The sequence below is a fragment of the Canis lupus genome, chromosome 3 (genome assembly GCF_003254725.2).
Source record: "Canis lupus dingo isolate Sandy chromosome 3, ASM325472v2, whole genome shotgun sequence".
Classification (NCBI taxonomy): Eukaryota; Metazoa; Chordata; class Mammalia; order Carnivora; family Canidae; genus Canis; species Canis lupus.
This window is the reverse complement of record NC_064245.1, coordinates 73069965-73095791: the sequence shown is the minus strand read 5'-3', so window position 1 is coordinate 73095791 and position 25827 is coordinate 73069965. Positions and strand designations below refer to the sequence as shown.

The 25827-nt window shown below is 38.4% G+C and overlaps 1 protein-coding gene across 1 annotated transcript in view; it reads right to left on the bottom strand.

Annotated features, from left to right (window-relative positions):
* Positions 1–5310: 5310 nt before the first annotated feature.
* Positions 5311–25827, bottom strand: part of UGDH (UDP-glucose 6-dehydrogenase) — a 29001-nt gene continuing 8484 nt past the window's right edge. Inside the window, exons 2-12 of the mRNA XM_025437019.3 lie at positions 25632–25800; positions 20146–20247; positions 16255–16455; positions 15947–16144; positions 14694–14841; positions 11822–11916; positions 9593–9723; positions 9231–9364; positions 8214–8305; positions 7519–7629; positions 5311–6673 (exon numbers count right to left, since the gene is read on the bottom strand). Coding sequence (XP_025292804.1) covers positions 6563–6673; positions 7519–7629; positions 8214–8305; positions 9231–9364; positions 9593–9723; positions 11822–11916; positions 14694–14841; positions 15947–16144; positions 16255–16455; positions 20146–20247; positions 25632–25793 — 1485 coding nt within the window. The 5' untranslated portion in view covers positions 25794–25800 and the 3' untranslated portion in view covers positions 5311–6562. The remainder of the gene's footprint in view (positions 6674–7518; positions 7630–8213; positions 8306–9230; positions 9365–9592; positions 9724–11821; positions 11917–14693; positions 14842–15946; positions 16145–16254; positions 16456–20145; positions 20248–25631; positions 25801–25827) is intronic.

Below are 25827 nucleotides of genomic sequence, written 5' to 3'. Positions count from 1 at the left end.
TCCCTCTGCCTATGCCTCTGCCTCTCTCTCATGAATAAATACAATCTTAAAAAAAAAAAAAAATACCACTGTGTTTCCTAAACTCTACCCATTCGTATACAACCTTCACAATTTTGCCCTACAAAAATTGATGAGAACTACAGTATTATTATTGTTTTTTTTTTTATTGGCTGAATTTCTAAACTTAAATCCCTTTAAAATGAAACTTGAGGGATCCCTGGGTGGTGCAGCGGTTTAGCGCCTGCCTTTGGCTCAGGGCGCGATCCTGGAGACCCGGGATCAAATCCCACGTCAGGCTCCCGGTTCATGGAGCCTGCTTCTCCCTCTGCCTATGTCTCTGCCCCCCTCTCTCTCTCTCTGTGACTATCATAAATAAATAAATTAATTAATTAATTTAAAAAAATGAAACTTGATATCCCCCCACCACAATGAAAAATCAACAATAATAGCAAAGAAAATGTTGATTTTATGTGTAAGTCTGCTAATTGTTCCCAATTACTATAACCTTCCTACGATGATAGAATTTTTAGCTGGCACATAGTTGGTTGTCCTGCTAAAAATTATATTTCCCAGACTCTGTTGGAGATAGTTGTGAACCTGTGGCTAAGTTTTGACCAACAGTATGCAAACGGTGGTGATTTGTGCTACTTCTAAATGTGTTCCTAGGGACGCCTGGGTGACTTAGAGGTTGAGCATCTGCCTTCGGCTCAGAGTGTGATCCTGGAGTCCCGGGATCGAGTCCCACACTGGGCTCCCCTCGTGGGGCCTGCTTCTCCCTCTGCCGTTGTCTCTCTCTCTCTGTGTATGTCTCTCATGAATAAATACAATATAATAAATACATAAATACATAAATAAATACATAAATAAATAAGTTCTTAAAGGGGGGTCATCCTTTCCTTCTCTCCCCTCCTCCCTGCTGGTGAGGATGAGAACATGACCTTGGGGCTGGAGCAGCCATCTTGGATATTGAGATAGGAGAGTTGCGTCAAGGATGGCAGAGCAACCAGGTGATGAAGCCTCGACCTCTCTATCTGTGAAGGTGCTCTAACCAGCCCTGGACCACCTATGTGGACTTTTATATGAGAGAGAAATGTATTTCAGTTCTGTTTAAGACACTATAATTTTTGGTCTCTGTTAGAGCAACCAAGTATATGTACTAACAAATATCATTTGTAAATGTTTATTCTAACACCTTTAAAATAAATTCCTAACAAGAAAAAAATGTATATTCAACTAAAATTAATCTCCCATGGTAGTAGTGGCATATTGTAAAATGCAGATCTACAATGAGCACTCTTTTATCTGTCTGCATTCAGAAAAAGGACAGAAGGAAGCAAGAGGTCACTGTATCCAAATTATCCTGTGAAGTTTAAAGGTTATTTATAGGGGTGTCTGGGTGGCTCAGTCAGTTGAGCATCTGACTCTTGATTTCAGCTCAGGTTCTGACCTCAGGGTCACCATCGAGCTTGGTGTCAAGCTCCTCACTGAGCGGGGAGTCTGCTTCTCTCCTGCCCCTCCCCCAGCTCACCTGTGCTCTCTCTCTCTCTCTCTCTCTCAAATAAATAAATAAATCGTGGGCAACCCAGGTGCCACTTCAGCCCAGGGCGTGATCTCAGAGACCCGGGATTGAGTCCCGTGTCAGGCTCCCTGCATGGAGACTGCTTCTCCCTCTGCCTCTCTCTCTCTCTCTCTCTCTCTCTCTCTCTGTCTATCTCTCATGAATAAATAAAATCTTTAAAAAAATAAATATTTTTAAAGGTCATTTATAAATATTTTTTGCAAGACTGGCACTAATGTATTTCTTGTGTTTTGGTCCAAAACTTGAATACAGTGCCAGAATATGAATAAACTAGATGGTAATAACTAGTTTGGGGCTGCACACTCTAGTTTTTGTTAAAAAGTGACTACACTGTAAAAAGAAAATCTTCAGTGTTTCCATTTTATCATTTTAACCATTCTAAAGTGCATAACTGAGTGGCATTAGGTATATTCACAAATGTCGTGTAGCCACTGGTGTCTCCATTTTGACAACTAAATGTTCTCATAACACCTTGGAGTTCAAGGGTTCCTATAATCTGTTCTTAGTCTAACCTTCCAGACCAGTTCTGCCTCTTCACTCTTCTTTCAACTCCAGAGAAAAGGCAACTTGCCTTCCTTAAACCCAGTCTGAATTTTCCTGTGTCCATCTTTTCGCTTCCATTGCTTCTGCCCCTGATGTGTTAATTCTACCCATGGTTTCCTTCCAAATCATGTCTATTAAGATCCAACTCAAATGCTTTCCTTTCTGCAAGTTGAGAGTCTCCAAGAGGATGAAAGGCATGGACTCACATCCTTCTCAGCTGCTGCTCAGGTTCTTCTTTTTTAATGTATTTATTTATTTATTATAATTTTTTGTTCCTTGGACTTTTTTAAAAAAGATTTTATTTATGAGAGAGAGAGAGAGAGAGAGAGAGAGAGAGAGAGAGGCAGAGACAACAGGCAGAGGGAGAAGGAGGCTCCATGCAGGGAGCCCGACGTGGGACTGGATCCTGGGACTCCAGGATCATGCTCTGGGCCGAAGGCAGATGCTCATCCACTGAGCCACCCAGGCATCCCTGCTCAGGCTCTTTTACCCTATCTACCTTCTGATTCTTTCCTTGGGATGCTATTCCTCTAGTCTGCCTAAGGCCACAGGTACTCACTCTTTTCATAATACTTCTAAAATTAGGACAAACATTTTATGGTCTCATTCATTTGGGGAATATAAATAATAGTGAAAGGGAGGGAATAGAAGGGAAGGGAGAAGAAATGGGTAGGAAATACCAGAAAGGGAGACAGAACATGAAGACTCCTAACTCTGGGAAACGAACTAGGGGTGGTGGAAGGGGAGGAGGGCGGGGGGTGGGGGTGAATGGGTGATGGGCACTGAGGGGGCACTTGACGGGATGAGCACTGAGTGTTATTCTATATGTTGGCAAATTGAACACCAACAAAAAATAAATTTATTATTTAAAAAATGAAAAAAATAAAATTAGGATGCTTTCAACATCAGGAAAAGCTCTTTTCCAAATTGTTGCGACCTTGAGCAAATTAATCTCTCTAGCCTCCTGCCTTCCTCTGAAAATTGGAATAGAACTTCTCTCAAAGGACTTAAGTGAAGAATAGATGAGAAAATGCACCTTGGGGATCCCTGGATGGCTTAGTGGTTTAGCACCTGCCTTCGGCCCAGTGCGTGGTACTGGAGTCCAGGGATCGAGTCCCGCATATCAAGCTCCCTGCATGGAGCCTGCTTCTCCTTCTGCCTGTGTCTCCGCCTCTCTCTCTGTGTCTCTCATGAATAAAAAAATTAAAAAAAAATAAAAAAAAGAAAGAAAGAAAATGCACCTAAAGGGCTTGGCATAGAGTTTGCTTTGTAATGCTATGTTAATTATCGTCATTTTGGTGATTCAAGAGCCTACATGTGGTTCTGGTTCAATGGGACCAGCTTGTTATGCTAAAGGCAACGTCCATCACCTGCAGCCACTGTGCAGTAAGATATTTGTATAAACATTGATCTCATTTAATCTTTGTAACACTTCTTTTTTTATTTTTTTTATTTTTTAAATTTATGATAGTCACACAGAGAGAGAGAGAGAGAGAGGCAGAGACATAGGCAGAGGGAGAAGCAGGCTCCATGCACTGGGAGCCCGACGTGGGACTCGATCCCGGGTCTCCAGGATCGCACCCTGGGCCAAAGGCAGGCGCCAAACCGCTGTGGAACCCAGGGATCCCCTGTAACACTTCTTTGTGTTAGAGATGAATTATCTCTAGTTTACAGATGAGGAAAACAAGGCTTTCAGGTAACTTAGCCAAGATATCAAATGCTAATAGGTAGTGCAATTAGGATTTAAAGCTTAAGTGGAATGACATATTCTGGAAAACACATTGTGAGTCAGATTTCACTTTTCTATATACCCTCATATCTATTTGAATGTTTTGTTTTTTTTACCCTTGTCCCTGTATTATTTTCTTTCTTCTTCTCCTCCTCCTTCTTCTTTTTCAGAGAGGGAAGGTAGAGGGGCAGAGGGAGAGGAAGGATCCCAAGCGTGGAGCCTGATGCAGGGTTTGATCCTACAGCCCTGAGATCGTGAAATGAGCCAAAATCAAGAGTCGGACGCTTAACTGACTGAGCCACTCAGGTGCTATCTCCATATTATTTTCAGTTGTAAATCCTAGTTAATAATCTCACCAGTATTCATTGCCCCAGTCAAAAACATACCAGCTAATAAAAATAGAAGCCTTATGTCATTTAAAACACACAGAGATGCTTTAATTTTCTTAGCAGGGGGAGAAAAGGCTAACCACCTTCTTGCAACTTTTCACACAAAGGACTCAAATTGCTAAGTTACTTGCCCAGTTACTGGGTTTTTTTTTTTCTCCCCATTTGTAATGGGGAGAAAAATATACTGGTTCTATGAGCTATCTTTAGCTCATCTTTCCTTCTTTTTAGTCAATAACTATACTTTACACATAATTATTTACTTATAAATCCTAGGCATTGAAGCATCCTGCAACTTAAATTCAGTGCCTGATTCTGCTTTTGTAAGAAACCTCTGGGTTATAATCCCTTCGATAGACTATTAAACAGAATACAAGAATATTTTCAAACAGGAATATAAAGCAAATTCTAATTAATAAGCTCATTCTCACTTCAAGGTCTTTTTTTTTTTAAGATTTTATTTATTTATTCATGATAGTCACAGAGAGAGAGAGAGAGAGAGAGAGAGAGAGAGAGAGGCAGAGATACAGGCAGAGGGAGAAGCAGGCTCCATGCAGGGAGCCCGACATGGGATTCGATCCCGGGTCTCCAGGATCGCACCCTGGGCCAAAGGCAGGCGCCAAACCGCTGTGCCACCCAGGGATCCCTCACTTCAAGGTCTTATGAGTAAGGAATCATTTTAGGTTGAATCCGTCTGGTGCTTTTCTCTTTCTGGTGTTTTGTTTTTTTTCCCTCTGATCTGCAAACGTTTTCTTAAAAAGCCAGATAGCAAATATTTTAGGCTTTTCAGGCCAACGGGCAAAACTGGGGACTTACATAACCATTTAAAATGTAATCTTGTAAAAATGTAAAAACTATTTTTAGCTTACAGGGGGCTGGCCAGATTTAGCCCATGAGATTTGGTTTGTCAATACCTGATCTATTTGCTAAATTCCCACCCTTTCTGACATCATTTGAAAGAATGATGTAATACCCTTTTCTTACAAAACTAAGGAGTAATGTTTTTCTGTCTAATGTCAGACTGTCATGACTCATTTGTTACTTGCACCGTGACAAAAAATACTCTCACGCAATTGTTGATACAGAATATTTTATTTATGTATGTGATATCTGTAGATGTCTGTCCTCATCTTTATATTTGTCTCTGCATTCGTACTGAACTGCAAAATTCCTAAAGGATGAGACATGTATCTGTTCAACTTTATTTGTACATTCTCAGCATAGTACAAGCAACAAATGGACATCTGACATATTTCAATAATGATAAAGCACAAGAGAAAATAAAATATAATAAGAGACATAAGAAAAGAGCATATGGAAACATACAGAAATTCTTATTTTAGAATTATGCCATACATAATTTCTAAAAATCTACTTCTTTAAGCTCATACATGAGATTATATTGGTTTTCTTATTTAAAAGGAAACTTCAATGAGTTACAGAAATAAAATGCAAAATTAAGGTAACAGATATTTTTGTCTCCTGCACTAAAAAAAATAATGATCAGTGAGAAAAAATGAGAAGTGAAGAATAAACTAGACTAATACTGATATACTCTTCATGATTAAAAAAATTGCCTTTTAGTCTTATTTGATTGACTGTAAATGAACAGTGATGATCTTGGGCTAAAACAACAACAACACAGCTCCTTAAAACAAAAGGAGCAAAGGAACATTAACTCAAACCAAACTTTCAGGGTCACTGGTAACATGGAAGTATAGGAAAATGTTTTAAGCACATTCAAAAAAGAAAAGAGAGAAAAGCACACAAGGCCCCATCCTGCCACTGCATCTTCCTTCCATGTTCAGAGAGACAAGAAAGGCTTGAAAACAGGTTACCCAATTAAGCCAGACGCCTCTAAGTCTCCAGGACACTTTTAGAAAGGCTGGCCAGCTTAGCCCAGTATTCAGAATAGCAATTTCATGGTTTAAAATACAGATTTAATGACAAGTAAATAAACCAATGATCAGAAAAACTGAAGAGTGCCTTTTCCTTTACGACGTGATATTAAAGTGCTGTCTATGAACATTTTGTATAATCAAAAGTGTTTGAGGTTTAATTTTTGTTTTACAAAAATTGACACAATTAAAACCAACATGATTATCACTCATCCAATCACTGAGGTAACAACATTATAAAAATATGTAAAAAATATTCTAGATTCGTAATACCAGATATGCTAATTCCCATACCGCTAGTATAAATTTGATTATTAAAAAAATAGCTTTGTTTCCTTAAAAACACTTGGTTCATTTATCACTTAATATCAGATAGATATCTGCTATCCTAAAGTACCAAAAAAATTACAAATAAAAATGGAGATGTCTATACTCTGGGTTTCTTGTTTGGTGGATCCTGAAGACTAAACTTTGGAATTTCTCCAGAAGGAGCATACGGAATTCTCTTTGAAGACACCTTTTTTCCAATTGTTTCAATCTGGGGGGGAAAAAAGATTTTAGAAACAAAATGTATTTTTTTCCTTTTAAAAGCAAAAGAGGGTTTCAAGTTGTCTGGTTGCTATGAAAGATCTTTGGTTCCTTCCATATTTTTCATCTTTCTAGAGTCATTGTATACTCCTACTCTCCCTAGCAATGTCTAGACACTCTTACTCCTGCCACTCCCAACACCAGATCCCCTCAGAAGACAGGCTCACATGCCTCCATTGTCTCAGCACATGGATGAGAGCAACTTACAGACCAGATTCCAAGGAAATCACATTCTCTCTCAAACTCTATTCTCATGTCTACTTAGAATTAAAAAGGGCAACTCCCACTGAAGTTCCCATACTTTTCACTCAGACCTCTCAGGTGCGAGGACAGTGCTGAGCACTCAGAAGGTACAGGATCCTGTACAACAACTCTACTGCATTTTGCAGTTTTCAAAACATTCATATAGGAATAAGTGACCTGGGTCACTGTGGTCCAGACAGTTTGACAGAACAGCCTGGGTGGCTCTGGGAAGAAAAATCTTTTCTTCTAAGTTTTATATCTTCTTACTTGATCTTTAAATAGAGTAAGGCAGGGTACATTCTATCCCTATTTATTAGGCAACTGCTGACTCCTAGGTATATAAGGAAGACCAATACTGAATGATCTATAGATCACAATTAAGGAGAGAATGAAGTAATTACACAAATCACATAGAGATTTCCCAGAGAACTGACATGGTGCCCCTGAGTTATGTTATTGCTAAAGAAGGGAACATGAAAATTCTAAAAGTCAAACCCACTACAAAAAAAATGACCAAACAAAACAAAGCCAATCCAGGATCCTAATAATTACCTGGAAGCCAATGGTTTGTAGTTCATTATGGAGCCCATCCAGGACACGTCGCCCATCAAAGATAAAGGCTGGCTTCAGCATTTTTTTATGAATGCGTTCATAATCCAGTTCCTATAAAGACAGAACCAAAACCACAATTAGAACATATATATGCATACATACTCAACCCCAACTGATACCAGAATACTCTAAAATTTTCTTTAGGGGTGGCTGGGTGGCTCAGTCAGTTAGGTATCTGCTTTCGGCTCTGGTCATGATCCCAGGGCCCTGGGATTGAACCCCTGCATCAGGCTCCCTGCTCAGTGGAGAGCCAGCTTTTCCCTCTCCCTCTGTCCTTCCCCCAGCCCATGTGCATGCACTTTCTCTCTCTTATATAAAATCTTTAAAAAAAAAAAAATAATAATAATAATAAATAAATTTTCTCTTTCTTTCTTTCTTTCTTTCTTTCTTTCTTTCTTTCTTTCTTTCTTTCTTTCTTTCTTTCAAGATTTTTTATTTATTTATTCATGAGAGACACAGAGAGAGAGAGAGGCAGAGACATAGGCAGAGGGAGAAGCAGGCTCCATGCAGGGAGCCCAATGCAGGACTCGATCCTGGGTCCCCAGGATCATGTCCCGGGCTGAAGGTGGCACTAAACCACTGAGCCACCCAGGCTGCCCAATAAATTTTCTTTCATATTACTTTTGTCACCTCACCTTAAACATGTCCCATTCTGTGCAAATAACCACAGCATGGGCACCATCACATGCTTCATATGGATCCTTAGAAATGGTCACAAGCCGGGACACTGTAACAACAGCAACAAGAAACTGGCAATAAAAAAGGAGTTATTGGAAATTATGCACTTTAATACTAGGATTGCAGGAAGAGTTGAGGGTCCAACAGAAGTGAAATGGTATGATTGAAGTGAGAATAAGAGTAAAGGTCGGGGCCTAGAGCACCTAAAACTTGTCCTAGCAGCATCTCCTAGGAACCTCTGGGGCTTTTTAAAATATGTTGGAAAAATCATTAGACTAAGCTGCACACAACTACTTCAAATCAAAGTTGATGGAACAAAGTCGAAGTGTTTAATTTTAGAGAAATGAGGCTGAAAAGAGGTTTTACCAATGATAAAAATGGAACCACCATGGAATCAGCACAAATATTTATCAATAGATGAATGGTTAAAGATGTGTTTTATATATTTATATATATTCAATATGGAATATTATTCAGCCATAAAAAAGAATGAAAACTTGCCATTTGCAATGACACAGATAGAGCTAAAGAGTATAATGCTAAGTGAAATAAGCCAGTCAGAGAAATACAAATACTATATGATTTCACTTATGTGTGGAATTTAAGAAACAAAACAAAGGACAAAGAGAGAAGAGAGAGATTAAGAAACAGACTCTCGGCTATAGAGAACAAACTGATGGTTACTAGAGGGGAGGCAGGTGAGGGATGGGTAAAATAGGTGATGGGGATTAAGAGTGCAATATCATGATGAGCACCAGATAATGTATCGAACTGTTGAATTACTAAATTGTAATTCTGAAACTAATATAATACTGTATGTTAACTATACTGGGATTAAAACTTTTTTAAAATGTAGCATTTCATTAAAAAAAGAAAAAGAAAAGAAAACACAATGACAAAACAACCAAAGGTTTCTAGTGAACAAACAAGTCTTAGGGCCCATACTCAGTGATTCATGAAACTCACAGCTTTACCTTGGTCATCCTGTGAAACTCCTGGGTGAGAAAGATCCACAACTATTTGTTCCCTTGGTACTTTTGGATCATATATATGGAGATGTGCACCTTCATCCATCAAATATTTGCTGATATATATACTAGAAGATTCTCTGAAGGAAAAAAATCAGTATTGCTAAGCTTTCAAATGGCATATATTCTAATACCTAGGGGTTTATAGAGGTAAGATTCTATTTCTTGTGAGGACATGGATGTTTATTTTTATTCTTTATACTATATATATGTATATATTTCCATACACATACCCACCATAAAAAATCAAAAAAAGATGAGTTAACACTCTCAAAGGGGTTGAAATATTTTAAGGAACTGATTGATACCTTGTATCACCGGTGTCCTTTTTGAATGCAAATCCCAAAATAGCTATCTTCTTATCAGTTACTGTATTAAACAAACTGTCTATAATCCGGGAAGCAAATCTCCTTCTCTGGTAGTCATTCATATCTATAACCTGAAATTACACATACAATTATGCAATGTTGGATGTACAATTAGTGCAGAGGGGCAGCCTATGCCATACACTGTTCAGAGTTTTATAGTACTATTGTATGAATACCAACTTCATAAAGTAACAGGAGGCAAAAACTAACCAACCTTGTTAGTATCTATTGATTTAAAAAAGAATTAGCACCCCACCACTTAAAGCCATCATGAAAATTTCCATTTGGCTTAACTTTCCATTCATCAATCTGGAATGGAATGGATGGTGAGAGCACGACTAAGTTTCAACCCCATTAGAGGTTAAAAAAGGCACTTAGTGTTCTCCTTAGCCAGCTTCTCCAAACTCTGTGGAAGCAAAGCTGCAAGCAATCAAATCCCAAAGCCCCCCCCCCCCCGCCCATATGTTATCCCTCACCCCTCACCAGTGAGTAGAAAGTGGACAGAGAACATTTGAACAATGCACAGAGTTATAGTTGCTTCTGGATGAACCAGAACATCACTAACCCTTGGCAAAGTTGTTTCTGAGAGGGAGCGTGCAGGGATGGTCAGATGGAGAGGGAGACAGAAGAACCTTAAGCAGGTCCAACACAATCTCACCACCCTGAGATCATGACCTGAGCCAAAATCAAGAGCCAGAAGCTTAACCAACAGAGCCACACAGGTGCCCCTCCCTTGGCAAAGTTTTTTTTTTTTTTTTCTTGGCAAAGTTTTAAAATAAATATTATAAGAGTAAAAGTCTCCAATCACCTAATCCTTTACTCTCCTAAGAGTGTATAGACAAGACTTCAAATTAGTGACCAGATGAATGTAAGGAAGGAGACTGGCTTTTACTTTTTTTTTCAAGGCTCTGACTTTTAGGGGCTGTTTTAAAGTCTGAGAGCTGCGGAAAGAAGCTCCAAGTGTTGAAAAACCAAGCCTTTATCTGCATTTTTGCCATGACGACAGGAAGATAAAGTCATCTTGCTGGATTGAGTGAAACAAACTTTTATATCATACATTTTTCTTAAAAATGTACATTTCCTTATATTCTCACCCACTGCTGAAATCTAAAAACTATAAACTTGCAGGAAAATTTTTGAGGAAGATATTTATACTGGCTGGTATCTTGGACAAATTATTTAACATCTCTAAGGTTCAGTTTCTTTACCTATAATGGAGGCCAATATTAGTGATGAGGACTAAATGAAATACTATACCCAAAGTACCTAAAAAAATGCCTGGTGCAGAGAAAGCACTCAATTAATATTAACTCTATTTTCAATTTGGGAAGGGTCTCTAATTTTAGCTCTGCAAATCTCAAAAGGACAAAACAAGTATCAACACACACAAACCACTTGAAAGAATTACAATACAGATTCCTCCTTTATTTTGATTTTCTGTTTTTCTTTTTTAATTTTTTTGATTTTCTGCTTTTAAAGATAGAAAAGATTTATAATTTAAAAAAAATATTTCTTCATTTATTTTAGAGAAAAGGAGAGAGCACATCAAAGTGCAGGGGGGTGATGTGGGGTGGAGGGAGAGAGGGAGAGAGAATCTCAAGCAGATTCCATGGTGAACACAGAGCCTGATCTGGGCTCAATACCAAACCAAGAGTTGGACACTTAACCAACTGTGCCATCCAGGTGCCCAAAAAGATTTATAGTTAAGCATAATAATTCTTGGGGTGTCTAGGTAGCACAGTTAAGCACCTGACTCTTGATTTCAGCTCAGGTCATGATCTCAGGGTTGTGATATCAAGCCCTATGTGGGGCTCTGGGCTGAGTGTGGAGCCTGCTAAGATTTTCTCTCCCTCTGCTCCTCCCCCTCTAAAAAGAATAACAGTTCTGCTTTATTCTGAGAGCAAATTTGTTATAGAACTAGAAGAAATATGGCTTATCAGAAATTTTCATCAGAGTTCTTTAGCAAAAAGGGCAAATTAAAAACATAGACGCCTAACAAATAAACCTAAAATAAACAAATTGAATGTAATAATAGTTGAGTTCCCGGAATAAATAATTCCTTTCAAAAACATTTTACAGACAAAAGGTGACAGGTTTTAATTAGAAATTAATCAAAAAAAAAAAAAAAAAAGAAATTAATCAAAAGTTGTTGACTATAAAGATTAATACCTGCTGCCAATAACGAGCTACTTCAGGCAAATTCAGAGCTTCACAGAGATAAACCAAATTCAGAACATCCTTCTGAAAGCAGCTTCCGCCAAAACCTGAAGAAAAAAGTAACAGTATTTTCATTTAAAAACCACAAATGAGGGGGCACCTGGGTGGCTCAGTTTCTGAGTGTCTGCCTTTAGCTCAGGTCATGATTCTGGGATCCTGGGATCAAGTCCCACATCGGGCTCCCCGTGGGGAGCCTGCTTCTCCCTCTGCCTATGTCTCTGCCTCTCTTTGTGTCTTTCATGAATAGATAAATAAAATCCTTAAAAAAAAAAAAAAAAGAATCACAAATGATTCATGTGACAAATCTGTCACACTAAATTTAAGGGCCTGTGCTAGAATTTTTTTCTAAGTAAACTCCATACCATACATGGGGCTCAAACTCACAACCTTGAGATCAAGAGTCACATGCTCTACTGACTGTGCCAGCCAGACGGCCCCATGCTAGGATTTTTGGGGGCTCTTTTTTTTTTTTTTTTTTTTTTTTTAAGAGAGAGGGGAGGGGTGGGAATGACAGAAGGAGAGGGAGAGAATCTTAAGCAGGCCCCATGCCCAGTGTGGATCTCACAACCTTGAGATCAAACCTGAGTGGAAATCAAGGGTCAAACACTTAACCAACTGAACCATCCAGGTGCCCCTAGGATTCTTTTTTATGACTGACTGATTGATTGATTGATTGATTTGAGAAGGAGAGAGGGGGGTGTACCAGCAGTAGGGAGGGGCAAAGGGAGAGGGAGAAGCAGACTCTCCAGTGAGTAGGGAGCCCAATGCAGGGCTCAATCCTAGGACCCCGGGATCATGACCTGAGGCAAAAACAGACACTTAACCGACTGAACCACCCAGGCACCCCTACACCTAGAAATTTTTAATAATAAAATTTGCAGGCAGCCCAGGTGGCATAGCGATTTAGCACCGCCTTCAGCCCAGGGTGTGATCCTGAAGACCAGGGATCAAGTCCCACATCAGGCTCCCTGCATGGAGCCTGCTTCTCCCTCTGCTTGTGTCTCTGCCTCTCTCTCTCTCTCTCATGAACAAATAAATAAAATCCTAAAAAATAATAATAAAATTTGGATATTGGAAATTTAGTGGGTTTATAGATTGTGTGAAATCTGCAAGCAACTAATCAACTCTATAAATAATTCCCAGATAATCTAGTTGTTTTATTATGGCTACATTTTCTATTTTATTTTTCATTCATCTAGTATCACTGTCCCATATCTCTTATTTTAGCACAGGGCTGGTAAACTTTTATGGGACAAATTGTAAATATTTTAGCTTTCGTGGGCCACACAGTCTCTGGCACAACTATTCAATTCTGCCTTTGTAGCTCAAAAGCAGTCAAACAATATGTACTAAAATAGCCATGGCTGTATTCCAATAAAACTATTTATAAAAACAAACTATGAGTCAGGTTTGGCCCAAGGACAATAGTTTGCCCACTTCGTTCTAGTGCAAATTCAATATACAGTGAGGATTGGCAGGGGCTTTGAAGTCAGAAACACCTAGCCACTCAGCAGTTATAGGACTCTGAGCAAGTTGCAAAAATTTCCCAAACCTCAATTATCTCTATTAAGGAGATACCAGCACCTTCTTAACAGGCTACAAGGATTAATAAAAGAGATACATAAAGTACTAGTTCAGAACTCTGATAATAAGCCTTCAAGAAACAGTAGCTATTTTTACTAAATGGTAGCTTAAAGAAAATACTAAAAAGATAGAAAAGGGCCAGGGAAAATAGTACTGGGATACGGCATAAGGGCCCAGAAATACAAGACAAGCTGCCCAGGGCCCAATCTATAAAACTCTATTTACCCTGACATCAACCTTATTAACTTATATCTAAAAATACACTCAATTTTTATTATCCAGTAGTTATATTCTGCAAAAGTGCCAGAAACATGGGATTACTGAATACTAAAGCATTGCTCCTAGGGGAAATAGGTTCCTATTGAGCTTATAATGGTCACATTTCACCAACAAATTGATACATTATCAGCTTATTTTTATTACATTTTTAAAAATTTTATGTTTTTTGTAAGTTGGATATTTCATATATATATAAATTTATTTATTTGTTAAATAAATAAATATATATTTATATATATATATGTTAATTTTAATTCCAGTAAACATATAGTGTTATATTAGTTTCAGGTATACAACACAGTGATTCAACAATTCTATATATTACCCAAAGGGCTATTTAAAAAAGTGACATTACCAAGAAAAAGTACAAAAATGTAAAAAATGTGACACTAAGTAGACCACTTGTTTACAGAATAGGAGCTGAAACAAGAGAATACAATCACTGCCTTACGTAACTTTTGCTGGGAATGTCTCTGTTGGGTGGCTCAAATTTTTTGCTGTTCAATTGTGTCTGTAAATGACCATGAAAGTACTATGAGTATTGATTTTGGGGTTACAAAGAAATTTTAGCAAGTAAAATTATTCATACATACAAAACTGGCAAATAATGAGGACCAACTGTATATCACCAAGGCCACATTTCCAAAAGCGTATGTAGTAGGCAAAGCAAATGATGGGGAATTTTTTTTCCTCTTTGTAAGGTATTGAGTTATTTCTTATGTGGTCTCCTGAACTTACTCTTCCTAAATGTTCTAACTAAATACTAATTAATCCTCCTAAAACAGTGAACTATATTTATCTTACTAATCAATCAATAATTATTAAAACTACGTAACTTTAATTACTGCTTCACTTGGAAAGTTCCTGATAAGTTAAAGGTTACATGTTATAAAGACTTCCTTAAAGTTAGAGACCTACCTACTGATGAACCTACTTTATGTACAGAAAAATTTCAATTTACCAACACTGGCTTTCAGAAACTTATTTCCAATTCTCTGGTCCATTCCAATGGCTGTTGCCACCTCTTCTACATCAGCCCCTGTTGCTTCACAGAGGGCACTTATGGAGTTAATGCTGCTGATCCTCTGGGCAAGAAAAGCATTTGCTGCCTTTGGGGAAAAAAAACAGGAAAGGCATGATGTGTTAAAATAGCAATTTTATATGTCTCTATAGTAATTCACTGAATTGATACAAATTACTGAGGAGATATAAGTTACTGGACTCAATTTCAGGAGGCTATGGATGTGCTGGTAAAGGAAAATATTTTAAACTAGAGAAGAAAGATGAGAAAGATGATTAAGAATGGGATTAAAAATAGAGTGATTTTATTGTATTTTTTTTTTAAGATTTATTTATTTATTTATTCAGAGAGAGTGAAAGAGAGGCAGAGACACAGGCAGAGAGAGAAGCAGGCTCCATGCAGGGAGCCAGACTTGGGACTCGATCCCGGGTCTCCAGGATCACACCCCCGGGCTGCAGGCGGCACTAAACTGCTGCGCCACCGGGGCTACCCTATTGTATTTTTTTTTTTTAAGATTTTATTTATTTATTCATGAGAGTCAGAGAGAGAGAGAGAGAGAGAGGCAGAGACATAGGCAGAGGGAGATGCAGGCTCCACGCAGGGAGCCTGATGTGGGACTCAATCCTGGGACTCCAGGATCACGCCCTGGGCCGAAGGCAGGCGCTAAACCGCTGAGCCACCCAGGGATCCCCAAAAGAATGATTTTAAAAACTATTTTCTTTTTAAAGATTTATTTATTTGAGAGAGAGAAAGAGAAAGTAAGCAACTACTGGGGCGGGGGGAGGGGCAGAGGGAGAAAGAGAGAATATCAAGCAGACTACCCCTGCACACAGAGCCTGACACAGGGCTGGATCCCATGACCCTGAAATCATGACCTGAGCCGAAATCAAGAGCCGGACACTCAACCAACTGAGCCACTCAGGAGCCCCATTAGAAACTACTATTTTAATGCATCCTCCATTTTATGTCACATTTTATTAAAAATTTATAATTTTTTTACTTTAGAATTTTTCAGAATATTTTTACCCTTATATTTGATTTCCCTTGTGAAATTTATTTCATAATTATTTCATAATGGACAGGAATATTATGTTCTAAATATTATTAAGAGAGTACCTGTGTAGCTTATCAGGCTTAAGAGATATAAGTCCTTAGCTTTAAATTTAATGGAGGGTTGAATGCTATGTACCAACCAGTTTGGAAAGTTCTGAAGACCAAGTATTAGTGGTGAGGATCTTTTCTCTGGGAACCCAGTGCTCATACACAGCACACAGTGCCTGCACAGCTCTCTGGCCCTCTGGGGTTTCATCCCCTCCAATCAGTACTCTGTCTGGGTTCTTTAGGTCCTTGATGGCTGTTCCTTCTGCCAAGAACTCAGGGTTGGACAGCACCTAGAATCCCAATGCAAAGCAAAGTTTTAAGCTTAGAATTAGCCACAGGCAACTACAAGTTGTCAATATTTATATAAGAATCAGGTTCTAGTGCTTCCTTTTTATCATACCTGTAAATTCAAGTTGGGTTTTGTGTTTGCATCAAATATTCGGCGAATACTTTCTGCTGCCCGCACTGGAACTGTGCTTTTCTCAGTCACAATTTTATACCCATGTGAGTTTTGCACAATGCGTCTGGCACAAGCCTCAATATACTTCAGATCTGCCGCGCGACCTTTCCCCATTCCATACGTTTTTGTTGGAGTGTTCACCTGATAAAAGCATATGGGATTACAAAGTATCTATGAGACATTCAGTGATTTCAAGATGAACCCTGAATCATCAATTAACCAGTTAAGTGGGAAGTTAACAATCATCATTAGTTTTAATTCAACCCTCTATTAGATTCATGGAAATGATACATTTTATAATCACCAGACAAAACAGCCTGAAGCATTTGGGGAACTCATTCAGCAAATTTCTGTTGAGAAGCTAGTGTGTAATGACAGTTATCAGACAGACACGTTCTAAGCTAAGCCCTGAAGATATAAAGATGAATAAGACTGTTTTTGTCCTAAAGGAGTTTATAGTCTGAAAGGAAATGTATGTTTTCTTTCCTTTCTTTATTGTATGTAATATATTATCCTGGTCTTTTTTTTTTTTTTTAAGGTTTTATTTATTTATTTATTCATGAGAGACACACACAGAGAGAGGCAGAGACACAGGCAGAGGGAGAAGCAGGCTCCATGCAGGGAGCCCGACGTGGGACTCGATCCTGGGACTCCAGGATCACGCCCTGGGCCAAAGGGAGGTGCTAAACCGCTGAGCTACCCAGGGATCCCCTCCTGGTCTTTAAAACCAAATTTTAAATTCCTTTTCTATCCTCCTTTTTAAATAGACCTATATATCAATACCTTTTCAAAAATGTTTGCAGTATCATTCACAAATGCTTTCTCAGCTCATTAAAGGCTAGACATTATCTAGCATCTTCAGGACTCACCATACTATGCAGACGAAGACTATCAAATAGAAAGAAAAATAAATCATGAGTCCAGTGAGCTGCCTTTGCTCCAACCACCTCATTGGAAAATGAGGTTTGTATGCTCTCTAAAATCTCATCTGGAGGGGTGCCTGGGTGGCTCAGTCCATTAAACAACTGACTCTTGGTTTGGTCTCATGTCATGATCTCAGGGTTGTGAGATCAAGCCCCATGTTGGACTCTGCACTGAGTATGGAGTCTGTTTAAGATTCTCTCTCTCTCAAAAAAAAAAAAAAAAAAAAAAAGATTCTCTCTCCCCCTCTCTCTTTGTCCCTCTCTACTTGCTCAGTCACTCTCTCTCTCTCTTTAAAAACTAAAATAAATAAAAATATTTCAAAAAAATAAAATCTAATCTGGGTTTTATAATGCTTTGGTAAAAATCAAAGCACTCCAGAAAGCCTAAAATTCTATATAGGTATAGTGTGTGTGTGTGCGTGTGTTTTAACTAGGCTCCATGCCCAACGTGGGGCTTGAACTCAGGGCCCTGAGATTTAGTTGTGTGCTCTACCAACTGAGTCAGCCAGGTGCCCCTTACAGGAATAGTTTCTGAACCAGTAATTAGTGATACTAATTCTCATTTCTTGACAAACTTATAACCTAATAGGGACTAAATAAAGGAAGGAAGCCAAAATAAACCAAAACTCAAAGACTGTGTTGAGACGTGAAAATCAGGAGAACAAAAGTTGTTTATCTGCTTGGAAAAGTTAGGAAAAGCCTTAGACATGGAAGTACCCAAGTTCAGAAGGGCCAAGATGGCTAACAGGATAGGTGGAACATGCTAAAGATGAGGCTGGATCAGAGAGCTTCCCCTATAAAGTGCTCTGAGTATCACAATTGAAAATTGATCCACATAAAACTCTTCCTACCTGCAGTTTGCCTGAAAATAGCTGGGGGTAGGAGGAAAGGGAGAGAAGCAGTAAAGAAACAAGATCAGCCATGGTTACTGCTGACCATAGAGAATGTGTAAACAGGGGTTCATTATAGTATCATCTTCATCTTTTATATGAATTTGATATTTTCCATAAGGAAAAGTGTATGACAAATACATTTTAAAAAGCTAGTCAGGGGATCCCTGGGTGGCGCAGCGGTTTAGCGCCTGCCTTTGGCCCAGGGCGCGATCCTGGAGACCCGGGATCGAATCCCACGTCAGGCTCCCGGTGCATGGAGCCTGCTTCTCTCTCTGCCTGTGTCTCTGCCTCTCTCTCTCTCTCTCTCTCTCTCTCTGTGTGACTATCTAAAAAAAATAAAATCTTAAAAAAAAATAAATAAAAAGCTAGTCAAGAGAATAATGGGAAGTAGATGCAAGTTATACAGTAATAAGTTACCATAACATTTATACACAGTAGCTTGGAAAGACTCACAGTGGCTCCAGCTAGATCTGCACAGAGGCAACTATAAAATTAACTGTCTGGCCAGACCACCCTAAAGTGGACTCTACTGCCTGAGAATAGATTCTCTTAAAAAAAATTTTTTTTAATAGAAAATCCCCCTATTCACATCTGAGCTCCGGTTATCCAAAAGTTGGACTTAGATAATTTCTTGATTTTCTCCAAGTACCTAGTTATTCCAAAGTCTTTTCTCATTTTCTATGTCTTGTACCTTAACCTTCTCTAAGCTTAAGTAGAGGATGGGTTGGCAAGTCACAGAAGCTGCACCAGTTTGTCTGAAGTAATTAAGAATGCTAAATGAGAGACTAAACTCATAACACTTTCACCACTGGCTTCATTACCACTTTCTTCTGGAGTTAACATACCTCTATAGTACTGCTTTTGTCTTATCAGTCCGAAAATAATCCCTAATTCAACAACTTATAATCAACAAAATGCATAATCAATTCAACAACATCTACCCTCTGGGGACCCTATGATGTTTCTTTCCTTTAGTTCATGGGACTCAGTCAAAGCCCAGACCACTGGCTTTCCCTTTATTCTTCAAGGCTCTAAAGGTCTTGAATCGTGTAACTCAGTCATAAGAGTATATATCCCATCACATACAGAATATTTGAGCAAATGGCTACGAGGACAGTAAGAAGAAAAATATCTTGGTTCAAATATTAGATTACCAGAGTTACTCCCAAGCATTGGCTCTATTTTTTCATTACAAAGGTACAACAGGTTAGCCATATTATGAGTCAAAGGTGCCTGTGACTAGCCTGTCACCTAACCAATACAAGCCAAGTTGCAAAGAGTTCATTTAAAATGATTTCTGGTGGGGGAGCTGGCTGACTCAGCGGAGCATGAGACTCTTGACCTCATGTCAACTTTGAGCCTCATGTTGGGTGTAAAATTAAAATCTTAAAAAAGTTTTTAAATAAGAAATAAAATGACTTCTAGAACGTAATTCATCTAGATAGGAGATACCCATAAGTTTGCACACACATTTTACCCGATTCTCTTTATCTCACCTCTACCAAGCAATGGTTGAAATCTTTTTTTTTTTTTTTTTAAGATTTTATTTATTCATGAGACAGAGAGAGAGAGAGAGAGAGAGAGGCAGAGACACAGGCAGAGGGAGGAAATGCAGGCTCCATGCAAGGAGCCTGACATGGGACTTGATCCCAGGTCTCCAGGATCAGGCCCTGGGCTAAGGCGGCGCTAAACTGCCGAGCCACCTGGACGTCCCCAAGCAGTGGTTGAAACAAGAAATGATGAAATACATATACTATCACCACACTGGTCTCACACGTTGTCAGCACCTCCTAATTTTAGGTCCCAGACTGAATTTTCTCCAAATTCTTTTGCTCAGTGACTGGAAGTGACACGTTTGACCAGATGACTACGGGGTATGGTCAAGTGCTGGGCAAAGTGACAACCAAGATTCCACTGGACAAGTCTTGATACCCACGGATGACTATTAAAATACAATGAAACTCCTGTGTAGACAAGAATGTATTAGAACTCACACAGCGAAAGAAAATACTTACAGAAATAAATACAAGATCAGCTTCTTTAATGGCATCGTCAATATTGGTAGAAAAAAACAGATTCTTTCCTCGGCAGGATTCAACCACTTCTTTCAGTCCAGGCTAAAAAGAAAGAGTCGTGGTTACAGTTTACCAGTCACAGGAGACGACCTAAAAGAATAGCATTTTACGTGGTTGTTTTTATTTATTTTATTTTATTTATTTATTTATTTATTTATTTATTTATTTATTTATTTATTCATTCATTCATTCATTCATTCATACTCATGAGAGACACAGAGAGAGAGAGGGGCAGAGATACAGGCAGAGGGAGATAGTTATATTTTAATTTAAAGGTCTAGACTTGCCCTCAAACAACACCTTTGTAGAGATATCTAAGATCACACAGCAAAGGCCAAAAGTGTACATTATGTAACAATGCTAAACACAGCAAAGTTGGCCTTGCCTCAGTAGTAGCACAGGCTCATTTCAATGTGTCATTGTTTACCATGTGCCTGATTGTTTTATAAGAGTTAACCATTATCTGAGTATCAACACAATTATCTGAAAATTCAAGGTCTTCTGTGATTTCAAGCAGACATTTGATTTTGCATCATCATTATGAATGCAGGTTCTTACCCCCAAGAATTCAAGTCATACAACTGGTTGTCAGTCAACATTTACTCTGTGCCTACATAGACGTATATTTTTTCTAAGTCCTAATGTAAGACACACTTTCACTGAGAATTTTATTACTTTCCCCACACAGTTTAATAGGAAATATAGTTACGTTAAGAATATTGAGCTGTACAAAACCACCTAACAAGTATTCTTGTCTGAAAGAAGGAAAGGAAAGGAAAAGAAAGGGGAAAAAAAGGGAAAAAAAAGAAAGGAAAGAAAAGGAAAAGGAAAAGGAAAAGGAAAGGGAAAGGGAAAGGGAAAGGGAAAGGGAAAGGGAAAGGGAAAGGAAAGGAAAGGAAAGGAAAGGAGAAAAAAAATCAGATCTAAATCTGCTTAGATCAGTCCAATCAGCAAAATCCAGACTGAGTATTTTTTTTTTTAAGATTTTATTTATTTATTCACGAGAGACACACACAGAGAGAGAGGCAGAGACACAGGCAGAGGGAGAAGCAGGCTCCATGCAGGGAGCCCGATGTGGGACTTGATCCCAGGTCTCCAGGATTACGCTCTGGACCGAAGGCGGTGCTAAACCACTGAGCCACCCCCACTGCCCCTGAGACTGAGAATTTCTGTAGGATAAACAACCTGGTTTCTTCAACAAATAAACTGAAGAGAAAAACAGCTAAAAAGAGAAATTTTTAAAATTATGGTCTTAAAAGATACAAGTGATGCAAATGTAATTGTTCTTGCAATAGTTACAATGACCCCCATAACACCAAATTTGATGAATACGTCCCAGTCTTGATTTCTTCTGTATCTGGCATAATGGAGAGCTCATTCATTCATTCAGCAAATGTTTACAGAGTACTTATTATGTGCTAGTCACTGAGTTACTCATAAACAAAACATATACAGTTGACCTTTGACAACATAGATTTGAATTGTACAGGCCTGCTTATATGTGAATTTTTCTCAATACAGTACAGTACTGTAAATCTATTTTCTCTTATCATACTGTTTTCTTTTTAAAGTATTTTATTTATTTATTCATGAGAGACACAGAAAGAGAAGCAGAGACACAGGCAGAGGGAGAAACAGCCTCCCTGTAAGGAGCCTGTTGTGGGACTCAATCCCAGGACCCCGGGATCATGACCTGAGCCAAAGGCTCAACCACTGAGCCACCCTGGCATCCCTATTATAATTTTCTTTTCTTTTTAATTTTTATTTATTTATGATAGTCACACACAGAGAGAGAGAGGCAGAGACACAGGCAGAGGGAGAAGCAGGCTCCATGCACCGGGAGCCCGACGTGGGATTCGATCCCGGGTCTCCAGGATCGCGCCCTGGGCCAAAGGCAGGCGCTAAACCACTGCGCCACCCAGGGATCCCCCCTATTATAATTTTCTTAATAACACTTTCTTTTCTCTAGCTTACTTTATTGTAAGAATACAGTATATAACATAAGGTGGGTGCCCCTAGCCCCTACATTGTCAAGGGTCAACTGTACATCTTTTTTTTTTTTTTTTTTTTATGATAGTCAGAGAGAGAGAGAGAGAGAGAGAGGCAGAGACATAGGCAGAGGGAGAAGCAGGCTCCATGCACCGGGAGCCCGACTTGGAATTCGATCCCAGGTCTCCAGGATCGCGCCTTGGGCCAAAGGCAGGCGCTAAACCGCTGCGCCACCCAGGGATCCCCAACTGTACATCTTTATGGGGCTTGTACTACTAAAACTCTTCTGGGTTTTGGTTCACCTTTGATGAACTACTTTTTGTTGCTTTTCTATGGCATTCCCTTCTCCTATCATCAAACATTAAGAGTTTTTCTGGGTTCTGTCCTTGACTCATGCTCCGCTCTCTCTACAGACTCTTCTTGGGAGAGCTCATTTACTCTGATTTCAACTACTACCTGTATTATCCTAACTTTACATCTCAAGCCATGCATTATTTACTTACACTTTTGATATATCCAACTGCCTCCTGAACATCTCTATTTGGATGTCCCAAAGCCTTTATAACTAAATAGGACCAAACAGAACTTGAAATTTCATTTCCCACTACCCTCCACAACATCCTGCATCCTTAATCTAAATTAATGGCACAATCATGCACCCATCATCCAAACTGGAAACCTGGATATCTTTCTAGACTCCTTCTTCTCCTTCACCCTTCTTATATAATCAACAATCAAGTCCTGTCATTTTCTTTCTAAATATTTTTCTAATTAGTCTAGTTAGTCTCAAAGCAGATGGAAGAGGCTGTGTACACAAAGAACATATTAAATACTATAATGACATATTATAGAATTTCCCTACCAGTGACCACAAGTTAAAATTAGTCACTAGTAGGGACTTCCTGACCTGAAAACATGGTATTTACAATGAAAAATCAATGTCATTGATTTTTATAATTATCCTTGAGAACAAATACTTACTTAGTTGTATATTTTTAAATGCATTATAGGATACAGATTTACAAAAAAAAGTTGATTGCAAAGGTATCCAAGCTAGACATAAAAATATTCTTTTGCCTTGTCCAAGGTAGGTATGTATAAAGTTACAAGTAGTAACAACATGTATATGCTACTCAATAAAGCAATTCAGAGAGCAATGTGAATTCCAGTTAAACCTGTCATTTTTGGGGATCCCTGGGTAGCTCAGCAGTTTAGTGCTGGCCTTTGGCCCAGGGTGTGATCCTCAAGTCCCGGGATCAAGTCCCGGGATCAAGTCCCACATCAGGGTCCCTGCATGGAGCCTGCTTCTCCCTCTGCCTGTTGTGTCTCTGGCTCCCTCTCTCTCCATGTGTCTCTCATGAATAAATAAATAAAATCTTTAAAAAAAAAAAACTGTCATTTTTCTTTTATAGTTCTTCTCATTTGATGTTTCACCTAACATTTTACATCTCCAAGATGGCCAAGACAATGTAGAGGAATAATTCATTTTACAACATAAAATTAAGAAGTAAAAATGGAACAAAAGCCTAACTCTGAAAATTGAATGGGTCACACAATTCATTACCTAAGTTGTTGCTTTTTTTTAATGCAACGTTGTAGAAATTATTTTCTGACTTATAAATTCTTTAATTTATAAGGCATGTTTTAACAACTGATATCTTAGAAAGACACATGAAAATTAAAAGCCTAAATCATTTACCTGCTAAAAGGAAAATCATTTACTTGCTAAGATGATTTCTTCTAGAATTTTAAAGTAGCAGTGCCATGGGATTTTTTTTTAAGGTTTTATTTATTTATTCATGAGAGACAGAGAGAAAGAGAGAGAGAGAGAGAGAGAGAGAGAGAGAGAGGCAGAGACACAGGCAGAGGGAGAAGCAGGCTCCATGCAGGGAGCCCGATGTGGGACTCGATCCCCGGTCTCCAAGATCACGCCCCGGGCTGCAGGCGGCGCCAAACCGCAGCGACACCGGGGCAGCCCCCTCCAAAATGTTTTTAAAAATTCCTCCAAAACCAAATCTATTGGTAATAACAGGAAAGGAAATGCTATAGCACTAAAGTAATTTAAAGAACTATTATGGGGGAGAGAGGGGGAGGGTGCCTAGGTAGTTCTGTCAGTGAAGCAACAGACTCTTGGTTTTGGCTAGGATGACGTCATGGTATCAGAGTCATGGAATTGGGCCTGTGTTGGACTCTACAATGAGTGTAGAATCTGCTTCTCCCATCTCTCTCTCTCTCTCTTTCTCTCAAATAAATAAAAATCTTTAGAGAACTATTATAGGTAGTTTGTCTGGTAGAAAAAGAGAGGGTAAAGTACAAAGAGAAGGTACCACACACACAGAGGTTATTTATTTATTTACTTTTATTCCAAGTCTGATTCAGATAGGAATAAATCCATGATGTTGGATAGCTACTACTCTATGGGTGCTTTTTCATGGATTTCTATATTTTATATGCCTATCAAAATATTGATAGGGTTGAGACTTCCCTTCCAAAGGACTAACACATTTAAAGACTATGGTTAAGCAACTGACTCTTGATTTCCGCTCAGCTCATAATCTCAGGGTCATGAGACAGGAGCCCCAAGTCAGGGTCCCCACTCAGTGGGGAATCGGCTTCAGTTTCTCTCCCTATCCCTCTGTCCCTCTCTTTGCTCATGCTCTTTCTCTAAAATAAATTAATAAATATTATATATAAAGACAGACAGAGTATGGTTGATAACAGTCTTACAAATAACAAAGCTTTCCTGAAGGAAAAAAAAAGAATATATTAATGCTGGAAAAAATTGTTACCATCAAATTTTCAAATGCTTCTCTGCTGGGTTTCAAAAGCATAATATCATGAACTCATTTTACAATGAATTTTTTAAAAATGGGATCCACATAGCTTAATAAAATAGTTGAAGCATATTTTCCTAACTATACAATATCTTAATTCACAGAAATTTTGAAATTCTAATTAAACAAATTTGCAATACCAACCACTAGATATAAAAGACATCATTTATCCACTCATGGCTTACCTGATATGAGTACAGTACAATAACCCCCAAATATAATGGACTTATATGAATTAATATTAAAAACATCAAGTTTTATTATTTTCTTAAAATTCTAAAATTTTACTATTACAATATGGTAACCACATTAACAAAATTAGAAAATTAATTAACATGAGAAAATAGAGAAAAGAAAAAAAATACCCATATTCTCACTGCACTAATGTAACCATTATTAATATTCTAATATATTTCTTCCCAGTCATTTTCCCTGGGCATATCTGACATAATTATAGTTGTAATGTCCATAACATTGTGTATCTAGATTTCTCATTTAATTTCTTTCCAGTTGCAGTCATAGATTTTTACATTAATAGTAATTTATTTAATAAAATAAGAAAACAAAGAACGTAAGAACAAAGAGTTGTTTAAAATAGTTTACCTCATAAATAGGAAGTGTAGGAGAGTTCCATGCATTAATTCTAGATTCATTGACGTCAACAACTGTTACCCTGATTTCAGGGCACATATGAGCGATGACACTACATGTAGGTCCTCCAACATAGCCCGCACCAATGCAACAGATCTTCTTAATTTCAAACATGATTAAACTAGAAGAAAAGCAGTAAGACTGTTCT